General features: G+C 52.8%; 2 protein-coding genes across 15 annotated transcripts in view; both read left to right on the plus strand.

Moving 5' to 3' along the window:
* The first annotated feature begins 472 nt into the window (after positions 1–472).
* Positions 473–8,179, plus strand: GMFG (glia maturation factor gamma). 5 transcript variants are annotated; one of them, XM_011234941.3, is made up of 7 exons: positions 901–924; positions 4,654–4,750; positions 4,872–4,921; positions 5,759–5,808; positions 7,241–7,323; positions 7,773–7,846; positions 7,989–8,179. In XM_011234941.3, the coding sequence occupies exons 1-7, from the start codon at positions 922–924 to the stop codon at positions 8,058–8,060; spliced, it is 429 nt and encodes a 142-aa protein (XP_011233243.1). In that variant the 5' UTR covers positions 901–921; the 3' UTR covers positions 8,061–8,179. The 5 variants fall into 5 exon arrangements, with proteins under 5 accessions (XP_019663635.1, XP_019663637.1, XP_011233243.1 ...); XM_002927386.4 differs by lacking the exon at positions 901–924 and adding an exon at positions 4,075–4,198; XM_019808076.2 differs by lacking the exons at positions 901–924; positions 4,654–4,750 and adding an exon at positions 473–737.
* A 199-nt stretch (positions 8,180–8,378) lies between these two features.
* The window catches only part of LRFN1 (leucine rich repeat and fibronectin type III domain containing 1), a 16,316-nt gene continuing 11,724 nt past the window's right edge, over positions 8,379–12,970 (plus strand). For all 10 annotated transcript variants that reach the window (XM_034672389.1, XM_034672392.1, XM_034672396.1 and 7 more), the window contains exon 1: positions 8,379–9,466. The gene's annotated coding sequence lies outside the window, so the exon portion shown is untranslated. The remainder of the gene's footprint in view (positions 9,467–12,970) is intronic.

Here is a 12,970-nt window from a genome sequence, read left to right on the forward strand (position 1 = left end):
GTCGCGCTGCGTCACCGCGCCGTGCGTCACCGCCCCTGGCCCCGCCCCGCCGGGGCCGCCGCGCGCCGGCATTAGCTCACGCCGCGGTGACGAACGGCGCGCCCGCCAACGGGCGGCGAGGGCAGACCGAAGGGCGGGAGGTGTGCGCGGAGAAAGGCGGGGTCCTGGCGAAGAGGGGAGCGCTGGGGGTTGAGCGAGGCCCAAGAGGCCCGCCCCCTGCGCGGTGGGATTGGTTGGCCGCGGGGCTGACGGGCAGTTGGCCCCGCTGGGGCCTTGGGGCTGGCGGGCGGGGCGGGGGCGGGGCGCGCGCGTCGTTGCCATGGGCAACGGGCGCGGCGGAGCCGGGGATTGGGCCTCCCGGCCCGCAGGGGGCAGTCGCGCGCGCGTCTACCTCAGCGGCCGTGAGCTAGGTCACAATTCCTGAATCTGGTGTTCAAGGCCGGCCTTCCCGCCCCTCCTGCACCGCCCGCCTAAGGCCTGGGCCCAGGTGGGACGAGCGGCCAGCATACAGGTTCGAGCTCAGGCTTCTGCAGTCTCCGCTCTACCACCGCAGCCCTCTCTGAGCCTGCTGCTTCGTCTCCCAAGTGGGAATAGGATTGAAAGAGACGATGCATACATAGAAAGCGCTTGGCACAATGGAGGCCGTCAACAAATGGGAGTTGACTCTTGTAATCTGTTCGTTCCACAAACTTCCCTGGACCTGGTGACTAAGCGGAGCTGGGGCCCTCACCCAGAAGGTGACAGAGACATGGCGTGTTAGAGGAACTCAAAGAAAATGCGGCCGGGGTGGACGGAGTGTAGCGTTCCGGGCAAGGAGTGGTGGGAAATGAGCTGTGGCCAGATGTTTGGCCACTTGAGGGAGTTTGGGCTTGTCTTGAGGACACTAGGGAGCCGTGGAAGGGCTTCAAGCCAGGGAGAGTCATGGTGAGTTGGGGGTTTGGAAAGATGGCTCTGGCTTTCATATGGAGCGTGGATTGGAGGGAATAAAGTTGGGGGCCTTCAGTACAGGGAGGCAGTTGGGGTGGGACTGTGGGAAAGGGAGGAGGTGTGGGAGGGAGAGATGCCCAGGACACCGAGTGAACCTTCCTTGGGACTGGCTGGCTGCAGTGTGGGGAGAGAGGGTGAAATCCTGGACAAGGCCCCTGGCTGGGGGGGTTAGGGGTTGGTGGTAGCTCCCTGAGAAGGAGACCCAGAGGAAAGGCAGGTTTGGAAGATGCTGCGTTTGGAAGATGCTGTGGGCCACCCAGCAGTGGGGGCCAGGAGGCTGCACAGGCTGGGTCTGGAGCTTAAGAAATTGGGGCTGGAAACCAAGATTTGAGGATCGTCAAAGATGGTAACTGAAACTGTGGGTGTTAATGATCTAGCCTGGGAGGATACAAAGGATGAATGGAAACAAGGACATGACAGAACCCTGAGAAAGGGGGACACCTAAGGTTTGAGCAAAGGAATCAACATCTCTCCACGATTGAGAAGGGGCAGCCAGACAGATAGGAAGATGCAGTGAGGAAAGGTCATTTCAAGCCAGGGTGGGGCATATCACAAACCCCATCCACTACCCCCTACATTTAAGCAACAGACTTCACAGTGTATAGAGTAGTTGTGCTCGATAGATACCAGTTCATTTATTCACTAAACGATACTCAAGTACCTAATGTGTGTCAGGCACTGTTCAAGGTTCTAGAAATTCAACAATGGAACAAAGCTTATATTCATGCTTGAAGCTTACATTGTGGTTGAGGGGACACAAATAAATACATTGTGACTTGGTGATAGGTACTATGGAGAAAAATAAAGCAAGCTGAGGGGATGGCGTGATGAGGTTAGCACTGTTTTAGGTGGGGCAAAGGTGTCTTGGATCAGGTGAGATTTGAGCAGAAATCTGAAGAAATGAAGAAGTAAACCATAAGGGAAAGAGGGCTTCAGAAAGAGGGAACAGCAAGTGCAAAGGCCCAGCAGCAGGATTATTCACAGAACCACAAAGAGAATAATGTGGCTGGAATGGAGTGAGGAAAGAGGAGGGCAGGAGAAGACAAGGTCCAAGTGATAATGGAGGAAGGGTGGTAGCAGATAAAGGCCACCGTAAAGACTCTAGCTTTTACCCAAATAACACGGAAGCTGTAGGAGGGTTTGAGGGAGGAAGTAGGTCTATGTCATCTGCCTTGGGTTTTATTAGGGTCCCTCTGGCAGTCCTGTGAAGCATAGAGTGTGGGAGGGAGAGCAGGGGACAGTGAGGAGGTTGCTGCGAGTTCAGGGAGATGATGAAGGTGGATGGGACCAGGGTATGGGCTGTGGAGAGGGAAGGTAGATGGGTTCTGGTTACATTTTGAGATTCAGAACTGACAAGTTTTTTTTTTTTTTTTTTTTTAAGATTTTATTTATTTATTTGACAGAGCACAAGCAGGGGGAGCAGCAGGCAGAGGGAGAGGGAGAAGCAGGCTCCCCGCGGAGTAGGGAGCCCGATGCGGGGCTCAATGCCGGGACACCGGGATCATGACCCATGCTGAAGGCAGACGCTTAACCAGCTGAGCCACCCAGGCGCCCCCCAGAACTGACAAGTTCTGATGTATGTTGAGAGGAATGAGACAGGTTAAGGATGACTGAGACATACAGGTGGAGATGTCAGCTTGACAGCTGGATGTAGGAGTCTAGAGTTTGCGGAGAGGCCCAGGCTGGAGAAGTAATTAGGGTATCCCCTTTGAAAACCAAGAAACTGGATGAGATCAGGAGAGACGGTAAGTGAAAAAGAGAAGGAGAGAAAGGACTGAGCCCCAGGATACCCCACCGTTAAAAGGAAGAAGTTAACAAGAGAGGCCAGGAAGGAGCAGCTAGAACACTTGGAGGAAAAGCAGGCCAGGGTGTTGTCCTGAAATCCAAGTGAGGAAAGTGTTTCTTCAGGGCACAGAGAGGGATGGACAGTGTCACATGCAGCTGACAGGGCACAACAGATGAAGACTGAGAGTTGACCATTAGGTCCAACACCATAGAGGTCATTGGTGACCCCGACAAGGGTACGTCAGGGGATGGGGACAGGAGTGACAATCTGCTGGGAGAGAGTTGAAGAGAACATCAGGAGGAGATATTGGAGGCAGCAAGTATAGACGATTCTTTCGAGAAGTTTTGCTGAAAAGGGAAGGAAATGAATGGGCAGTGCTGGATGGAAGGTAGGGTTCTTAGTTTTTAAGAAGAAAGACAACCCCGTGTGTAGGCCAAGAAGAAAGATCTAGTAGGGATGGGAACACTGAGGATACAGGGAGAGGGAGAATAGCTCCAGTGATGCCTGTCAATAAGGGGGAGCTGGGTGGGATACAGTGCATCCGGAGGGCCTTCTGGAAGGCTATGGGCAGACCCAGCACTGCAGGCCAGCCATGGGGAGCTGGGACCTGTGAAGAGTGTCTTGTTGGCTTATATTTTCTCACTGAAATACATGGAGTTTCCCCATAAATTACTTCCCTTTTATTTCTCCTTTATATGACGGGACATTGTATTGATTTGGGGGGGGGGATCTGTGTATAAGTAGGTTACATTATCTAGGAATTTCATTTCACAGTGGGAAAGGGGGCAACACAAAGTGCACTTAATAAAAAAGGGGGTACCAGTCTGATAGAATTGGACTCCATAGTTGTAGGGCCCATTATTAGGCCCCTAAGGTTGAATAACTGCAGGAAAAAATTCAGCATTACCTGGGCACTGTGGAGTCTCAGTTTCCCCGTCAACACAGTGGGTGACAGTTTGGCTAGCAAACATCCCTAAGCTCCCATTTTCTACTTTGGAATTAAAATATTCCAGGGGGAGGCAATCCAGGAGAGCTTCCTGGAAGAGAGAAGGAACTAAAGAGCTCATTGTTACCTACTGTATATTGAGCATGCCCACCATACCAGGAGGTATGTGAAGCTATTATATCCTCACAAGAATCCTGAATCAGAGGGTGAAGTTACTTAGTTAGCTAGGGTCACACAGCAGGGCAGCATTCGAACCCTAGTCTGGGTGATTGCAAAGCCTGGGAGGTCCTGGCAGATGAGGGGAAGGAAGGAAGGGGAGGAGCCCTCTGAGACAGTTGTCCCCGAATGGGCATAAACAGGATGTGGTGTTGGATGAAACCTTTCCCCTGCCCCACACCCCGCCCCCTGCAGCCCTGGTCCCCACCTCTAGAAGACAGCGGAACTGAGAAAAGAAGAGGCCTGTGGACAGAAAAGTCATGGTCAGGGGGTCAAGGGGTGTATGGGAAGGGCTGGGGGCTGGGCTGGGGCTGGGGCTTGGGCTGGGGCTGGGAGAGTGCCTGGGTGAAGGTCGGCTTGTGGGCTAGTCAGAGGCTGGGAGGGTGACCCCACTGCAGCAAAGGGCCTTGCTGGGGGGAAGAGAGATGCTGGTTCCGGGTTTAGCCCCAGGCAAGCGGATCCCCGGGTCTCCTCAAGTGTTCCCCAAGGGTACCTGCCTAAAGGGCTGGAGCCCAGCCTCTGCTCTGCACTGCAAGTGTGTGCGCTGGTAAGGGGCAGCACCTGCCTAAGAAAGCACACTTTTCCCTAATGTACCCAGAGGTGTCCTATGAGCCGTCAGGCCCACCTCGTCATCAGTAGATGGAGAAACTGAGGTTTGGGGAAGGGGGCAGGGGGCTGAAGCCAGGACAGCTAAGCTCTTTCTGGGCTTCTCTGGCAGTCCGATTCCCTGGTGGTATGCGAGGTGGACCCTGAGCTAAAGGAAAAGCTGAGAAAATTTCGCTTCAGAAAAGAGACAGACAATGCAGCCATAATAAGTGAGTGTCATCTCCTCCCCTGGAAGGGTGGCAGAGGGGGTGGGGACAAACAAGGAAGGCTGGGCTAGTGTCGTCACTGGATGGAATGGGCAGCTAACCCCTGTGTACCATCCCTCCCCAGTGAAGGTGGACAAAGACCGACAGATGGTGGTGCTCGAGGAAGAATTTCAGGTAAGGATCTGGGATAGATGGGTCCCCCCAAGAAGTGCACGGTGAGACTGGGAGAACCAGGGGGCTGAAACTGATGCTAAGAGCTGACTTTGGGGGCCAGAAAGGCCTGGAGGTCAAATCCCAGCTCAGTTGTGACTGGAGGCAAGAGACTTCACCTGTATGGGTCTCTGTTTCCTCATCTGTGAAATGGGGGTAACTGTACCTACCTCTTAGGGTCTGTGGATTCAGTGCTTTAATCCTTGTCATGGGCTTAGAAGTGGGCCTGGCACATAGAATATGCTCAATAAAATGATGGTGACAACGACGACGATGATGATATTTTATTGGCACTTAAATGGAAGTTTCCAGATAAGTCCACAAAAAGCTAGTAGAAATCCTGCATAAAAGGGTAGACCTCCCCCTTTCTTGCCTCGCTGTCTTTATCAGTCACATGGGAACGATAATAAGGCTTACTTCATAGTGTTGTGGTAAGGATTTGGAGGGAGGTGGCCCATGGAGGCTGAGGCTGGGGCTGTTTGTCAGGGGAGGGGGATTGACTAGGAGCAGGGCCCTCTCAGGTCCTCTGGAAGGCAGTGTAGCAAAATGGTTACGATTTGAATCCAGATGCAAGTCTGAATCCTGCTGCTCCCTATCTGCAATCTATCCAGACCAGCATCTTAACAACCCTGGGCCTCGGTTTGCTCACCTGTAAGGTGGGGATAAGAAGAGAAGCTACCACACAGAATTGTGGGAGAAGTCTGTGAGTTATCTATGTGTGTTTCTTAGACCAGTGCCTTGGCACGTAGTTCGTGTTTGCTTAATGAGTCTTTTCTTTTTCTTACCACCCCCCCTCCCCAGAACATTTCTCCAGAGGAACTAAAAACAGAATTGCCAGAGAGACAGCCCAGGTATCCTGGGGGAAGGGAGGGGAGGGTCAAGCCTGGGAGAGTGGGGTGATGATGAAGGAGCAGATTGAGGGACTCCTTGGATTCCAGTCTTAATCATGGGCTCTGATCTGGGTTTGAGGCCACAAATTCACACCCTAGGACTTTTTGTTTATATACTAATATTTTATTGCAGAATTTTACACTGCGAGTCTCATGTGATAGTAGAGCTGTTTTTTTCTGTACAAACTTTGTCAGGTTTTGTCTCGTGATTGCACTTACTTCATTAAACAAAAAATGAAATTTTCCTTTTTCAATGCCTGAGAATACTTTGGGAAGCAGAGGAGTCAATTTACCTTTAGTGACTGGGGAGAATCCTGTGTGAAGAGGAGCTCTTTGATACACCTGTGAAATCTAGTCTGTTTAGATTTTTCATCTCCACAGGGGTGAATTTGGGGTACCCCAGGATTTTGACCCTCCATCTCAGGCTCTCGATCTCAGCGAGGACCAGCTCCCCAGGTGTCTGACCATGTGCGGTCACACTGGGCACCATGCAAAGAACGGAGTTTCGAACATAGACGGGGCTTAATGCTCTGCGACTGCCTGCCATCTGGAAATTTTTTATAGTTTTATCTTTGAATTTGTGTTTTGTGTAAAGTCTGATGGGACAGCGGCACATGTGCTGGGGGCTTGGAGCCTTCTTCGGCTCACACATGGTCCCTCCTTCAGCCCTGGACAGGTTCTCCCCTGGTCACTGCCCCGCCCAGTGAGTGCTGCTGCCCTCTGTCCCCCTGGCAGGAGGGCTAAGTGCAGATGGAGGGAGGGTCAGAGTCAGGGTCAGGGATGGCACCCCCCCCCCGCATGACAAGTTCCAGGGCCTGTCTGCGAGCATCTGTACTTCCCCTGCGAGTGTCCCCATGCCCAAGAGAGCCTGACTTGAAGTAGCAAATTTAAAAAGACCACGACCAGTCGGGAGAGAGACTGTAGAGGAAAGGGAACAGCTTTTCTCCTATCTTTGGAACAGCAGGCCCCACCTTTTCATTTTGCACTGGGCTTGGCAGATAATGGAGCCGGCCCTAGTCTCAGGCCAGAGGTCTAGAGCTCTGGATGGTACCTCATAGTGCCTGAGGCCTTACACTCTGGCACTGAATTCCCTGGGCTCAAATCCTTCCTCTACCCACAGAACCTATGCTAAGTGACTCTGGGCCTCGCTTTTTCCATCTGTAGTATGAGGATAGTAAGAGCACTTATGTCAGAGGGCTATTGTGAACCAAACAAGCCCCTGCGATGATTCTTTTTCATTCTTTTGTGTTTGAGGCCAGTATCATGGGTCTCATTTCTTAACCGTAGCTTCTCAGACTCAGGCACGATTTCAAGATTGTGGACTTGGGTAATGGGCTTTGGGCCTGGGCTCCAGGCGGAAGTACTGAATTTGAATTCCCTTTCGCTGGTGTAGGTTCGTGGTTTACAGCTACAAGTACGTGCACGAGGACGGCCGAGTGTCCTACCCTCTGTGCTTCATCTTCTCCAGTCCCGTGGGTGAGGCACGGCTCTCCCTATCCCCACAAGAGGGTCTTAGATTCTGTGCGTGGGGTGTGCGAGAGTGTGTCCATGGGTGCAGGTGTGTGTGACTAGTGACTGTGTGGCACGTGTGGTATGTGGGTGCTGGGAGGGCAATGGGGTGGAGGTGGGGGCTCAGATTCCTTAAAAATCCACCTGTCCTCCTCAGTCCCAAGGTGTATAAGCCAGTTAACCTTTCCCTTTTACTTAGAAACTCCTGTGTGGCCTCTAAACCATCTCCAGGGACCCTCAGAATAACAGCCCCCCCCACCCGAGACAAGCCCCAAACTCTGGGTATAGCTCCAAGAGACCACCTTAAAACAGCTCCCAGGATCCTTTGAAAACTTCAGGGCCTGCATGACATGACCAGGGCCTTAGTGATAACCGGGGTCCCCCAGTTATGTACTTTTCTCCTCTTTTCCACGCAGGCTGCAAGCCTGAACAGCAGATGATGTATGCAGGGAGTAAAAACAGACTGGTGCAGACTGCCGAGCTCACAAAGGTCGGGGCCTGGGGCTGAGGCTCTCCAGGGCTAGGGAGGATGGGCTGAGGGTCTGGGCTCCTGTTGTGGGGTGGGGGTGGGCAGAGTGCTCACTCCCTCAGTTCCCCAGTGGGTCTTAATGGGGAGAACTCTCCCTGCCCAGGTGTTTGAAATCCGCACCACTGATGACCTCACCGAGGCCTGGCTCCAAGAGAAGTTGTCTTTCTTTCGTTGACCTCTGGGCTGGGGAACTGAATTCCTGATGTCGGAGTCCCCGAAGAAACTGGGGACTGGGACCCCTAGGACCTGAACGTCTGAGACCCGAAGGAAATTAAAATGCAAGAACTCAGAGAATCCTCAGTTTTGTTTGTGTTTCTCCTTGTGAGCGCTAGTCGACAGTCCCTGCAGTACCGGCCTTGGGCCAGCAGAGGGCAGGCAGACCAAGTGGATGCCCGCTGAGTCCCGGGAGGAAAGGGGGATACCTGTTTCTCGGAAAGAAAGGGAGGGGCCTGTAGGATTTCCTGGGGAGGAGTTGGCGGGGTGAGGGGCGGGTTGTGTGGGTGGGGGAGAGGTTTCCAGGAGGAATTGGAAAATATCTGAATCCACGAGGGGCCCACCCTTAGGGGAATAAGGACACCTGTGTTCCTGAGTGTGAAGAAGCAGAATGCCTGTTTCCCCTCCTCCCCACTTCCCACCCCAGCTCTAGGAGCTAGCAAGCATTAGCTGGCACTGAATGCTACTTTTCTCAGTGAGGCCCCAGGCTGGAAGAATATAAAGGCAGAAAAGTTGTTGAAGGATCAAACATAATTGCTTCAGGGAGTTGCTGGGGTGGGTGGTTTGTGGGGTTAGGGAGGCCTGAAGGCCCAAGGCTGGGGAAGGTGCGAGGATCCAGGGCTCTCAGTGGACCCCTGAGGGGTATGAAGTTGAAGGGCAGGAAAGGGACACCTTACCCGCCCCATTCCGGAGATTCTTCTTTCATTCTTCGGGCATCTCTGGGCTTTTGAGTCTCTTGGGCTCCATCTTTGTCTCTGAGGGACATTTATTGAGCACCCACAGTGTACCAGGCTCTGAGAATTTTGAGATGGGCAGGTCTTCACAGAGATAAATCACTTTCTTTCTTTCTCTGTGCTTCTTCCGGTCTCTGTTCCTCTCTCTGTCCCCAGATCCAGGGACCTGGGAGCACCTTCCCCCCCCCTTTTTCAGGTTCCCTGTAGTGAGGTGTTCGTTGCCATGGTAACAATGACACAGTGACCTTGGGCCTGGGCTGCCCCTCCCTCCTGGGGGAGGGTCTACAAGCCCAGCTCCAACCCCTCCCCAACCTTCCCCGCCAGAACACACCATTCCCTCACCACTCGGCTCTGCCCATCCCTTACCCTCTTGTCCCCTGTCTGGACAAGCCCTTTGCGTAGAGAAATCGCACACACCCATGCCCCACCCTCGCCAGTATTTGTAGGGGCGGGATTTGAGCTTCCCTCTGACACCTGTCCTGGTGCCCTCCCCACCCCATCTCTGCCAGGCACACCTCTACTTCTCCCTGTGATCACAGCCTCGGTCTCTGAAGGCTAGAGATAGAAGAAGAGGAAGGCTGGGGATAGGAGAGGTCGTTCAATTAAGAGGTCAAGCAACCGCCCGCCTGCAGAGGTAAGAGAGGCAAAAGGACTTGTCCGAGGTCATGCACTTACATGATCAAATTAATAATAATAGTTAACTCTCTGATTGAGGGCTTGCTATATGCCAAGTACTTCTATAAGACACTTTACAGGTGTTAAATCATTTAATCCTTACAATACCGCATTAGAATGGTATCATTATAATCCCCAATTTACAGATGAATAAACTGAGGCATAGAAGCCAAAGAGAGTTGCCTGAAGCCCCACTGCTAGTGGTTTGCACAGTTAGAACTTTAACTCAAGGCTATCTGGTGGTCAAGGGCCACTCCCTCTCTCAGGCGGGGGATTTAGGGATTAATCCCCTCCCCTTTCTCCTCCTCCCCTCTCCCTCTTGTCCTTCCCACGTAGTTGAACTTCTGTCAGCCTCCAGGCTCATGATTGCAAACAATCCAATCAGAAAGAGGCATGTACGAGCAGTTGCCCAATCAGGAGCAGGGCGTTTGGAAAGCAGGGACCAATCAGAGAGGGTGGCTCTGCGGACTGCCCAATGCAGAGGAGGTTTGGCTAGAAGGATTACTGAGGGACCAATCAGAGAGGCCAGAGCAGAATACACTATCCAATGGAGAGTCAGCACAATAGGGCGTGGCTCCAGGTTTGGGGGCCACTCCTTCAAGGGGCCCCCCGAACAAACTAGGGACTACCTCTTCTCTTTCCCCCAGCCTTCACCTGATCTTCACGGATCCAGGCTCCTTAATTTTTGAATCCAGGCTTTAGGGTTTCCCTGGGGTGCTTCTCCCTGCTAACCTTCAAGGAAAGTAGGGCTTATGTTGGAGAGGAAGAAACGGGATTTAGGGAGGAACTGAGAATGGAGGATCTAAACTAGGCAAGAGGGGCCGGTGCCCGGACTGAAAGCTAGATGCTTCTGGGGAGGAATTAGATGCTTTGGTGGCAGTGCTGGGGCTAAGAAGGTAGGTCCTAGGCCGGAGGGCAACCTGTGGAGGGCTGGGGTGGGGGCGGGGCCTAATTGTGGAAGTGTGAGAATGGTTGCCGGTCTCTGTTAGAAAGTCTGGGGTAGGAATTAAGGCCGGAGGAAACTTCCACTTGTTGCCCTCCTTTCAGGCCACCTCACATTCCCTGACCTTACGGGGCATCCTCCAACCGCTGGGGTTTTCCCCCTACCCTTCTAGTGACCCCAGGCAGGGACATTATATTTATTAACGAGTTCGGCTCCTGCAGTGAGTCTGGAGGGGGCCTAGCTCCAAGGCCCTCTCCTGAGAGGCATTCAAGAACACGTGTTTGCTGAGCACCCACTGGGTGCCGTTCGCCCTTCTGGACGCTGGAGAAAATTGGTGCCCATGCCTCTCCCCTCAGGAGGCTGATATTTCAATGACTAGACAACAAGCAATAAACAAACAAATAAGTAAACAATAAAGAGACAAGATTATTAACAAGCATGGTTAGTGCTAGGTAGGAAATAAAATGAGATGATGTGATAGAAATAGTGGGACCTTTTGTCGCCTCTTTAGTCTCTGCTCACCTCCCAAAATGCATTATGAAAAATCTCAAACATGCAGCGAAGTTGAAATAATTTTACAGTGAACACCCATATACCCACCACCTAGATTCTACCATTAACATTTTATTGTACTTGCTTTATCACATCCCCATCCATCAACCCATCTCATTTTTTATGGATTTTAGAGTAAGTGGCAGACATTAGGACAATTGGTGCGGGTGGAGGTATAAACTGGGGAGGGGAAGGGAGGGCCACTCTGAAGAGATTACGTTTGAATTAAGACTTAAATGAAAATTAAAACTAAATGAAAAGGTGGAGTAGGGGAAGAGTGCAAAGATCCCAGGAGCTGGACCGTAGCTGGTGTGCTGGAGGAGTAGGAAGGCCATGGTGGGAGGCTGGGAAACAAGAGTGGTAAGGAATGAGGTCAAGAGGTGGGCCAGGCCAGGGACACCCTCTGTTGGTGGGGCCCTCTCTGCTCGGGCTCAAGCTCTTTGTTTCCCCCCATCTCTGTGGATCTCCCTCTTCCACTCCTGTCCATCCCAGGCCTGCCCTCACCATCTTTTCCCTTCACCTCCACTGAGTTCTGCCGCTTGTTACCTGTGTGAGCTGAGGCAAATTACCTAACCTCTCTATGGTTTTATTTTCCTCGTCTGTAAAGTAGGGATGTGATGGGACCTCCTCATCTGGCTGTTGAGAGGAGTAAATGGAGTCATGTAGATGAAGCCCTTAGAACCATTCCTGGCACACAGTAGCCCTGGACACATGTCCACTTTTGCTGTTGTTACTGTTCTCTCTCTCCATCTTTCCAGCCCAGGACCTCCACACCTCATCAGGAAGCGTCAGGAACCAGGGTGGGAGGGGGTGATGGTGCCTGGGTAGAGGTGCTGATAGTGGTGGTGATGTTGGATTCTGGAGACTGAGGTGGGGAGGATTGTGAGTGTCCCCAGGGGGCATCTGATGGTGGTGAGTAGGATCAAGGTTTACTAAAGGGGAGGCTCTGCAGAGGTGCCCTTGATCTGGGGGACAAGGCAGGCTTTGAGGGATGATGTGACCAGGAAAAATTTAGGGAAGGGGGTTGGCAGAGTACCTTGGTACAGTGGGATACAAAATAGGAAGGGTTTGAGCTGCCAGGGAGCTGGGGGACTGCAATAAGACAGATTTGGAGGGGAGGACTTGTTGGTTTTGGGGGCCTGGTGAGTATCTCAGAAAGAGGTGGAGAGTGGCCTGAGATACTCAGTGGGATTTGGGGGAGGGGCTGGGAGTCAGCTATTGGGTAGGAATTGGGCAAGAAAAGGGGGGGGAATCCTGGGCTCCATGGAAGTCACAGAGAGGGGGAAGGGACTTCAGGGTCCAAAAGAAAGGGTAGGAAAAGGAAGGAGGCAGGGAAAGAATCTGGGGCAAATCAGGGGTCCTGGAAACTAAGGGGGGCCTTAGAGGGGAGGATGGTCTGGGGTCTAATGGGAGGTAATGAGGAAAGTTAGGGGGAATAAAAGACATTTTGGGGTCCCCCTAGAGTCAGGGAATGGTTTGTGGTCCTAGAGGGTGGAAGAACATGGCTGGGAGTCCCCAAGAAGCAGTAGGATATGGTTGAGTGCCCAAAGGGAGTAACACATGATCTGGTATCTCTCTGGATGTTGACATATAGTTTGGGTCCTCTCCGGAGGCTGGGGCACGGTCTGGGGTCTGTCTGAATGTTATGGGATGATTTAGGGTCCCTGCGGGTGGTGCTCTGGATCGATCCCCTTGGGCGCTGGGATATGGTCTGGGGTCCCCACTGGAGTATGGGGCAGTGTGTGAGATCACCAAGGAGAGTAGGACATGGTTTGTGGTCCTGGGTGGCTCTAGAACATGGTTTGGGTCCTCAGAGTAGGTAAGGCATGGTCTGAGGTTCCCCTGGGTATTGGGACATGATCCCAGGTCTCCGCTGCGAGATCCAAGTCCCCACGCCCGTTGGGGCGTGGTCTGGGGGGGGTCTCCGGGGAAGCCGGCAGGGCTGGAGGTGGGGCTGGAGGGGTCGGG

Source organism: Ailuropoda melanoleuca, chromosome 12 (assembly GCF_002007445.2).
Source record: "Ailuropoda melanoleuca isolate Jingjing chromosome 12, ASM200744v2, whole genome shotgun sequence".
In the NCBI taxonomy this organism is placed as follows: Eukaryota; Metazoa; Chordata; class Mammalia; order Carnivora; family Ursidae; genus Ailuropoda; species Ailuropoda melanoleuca.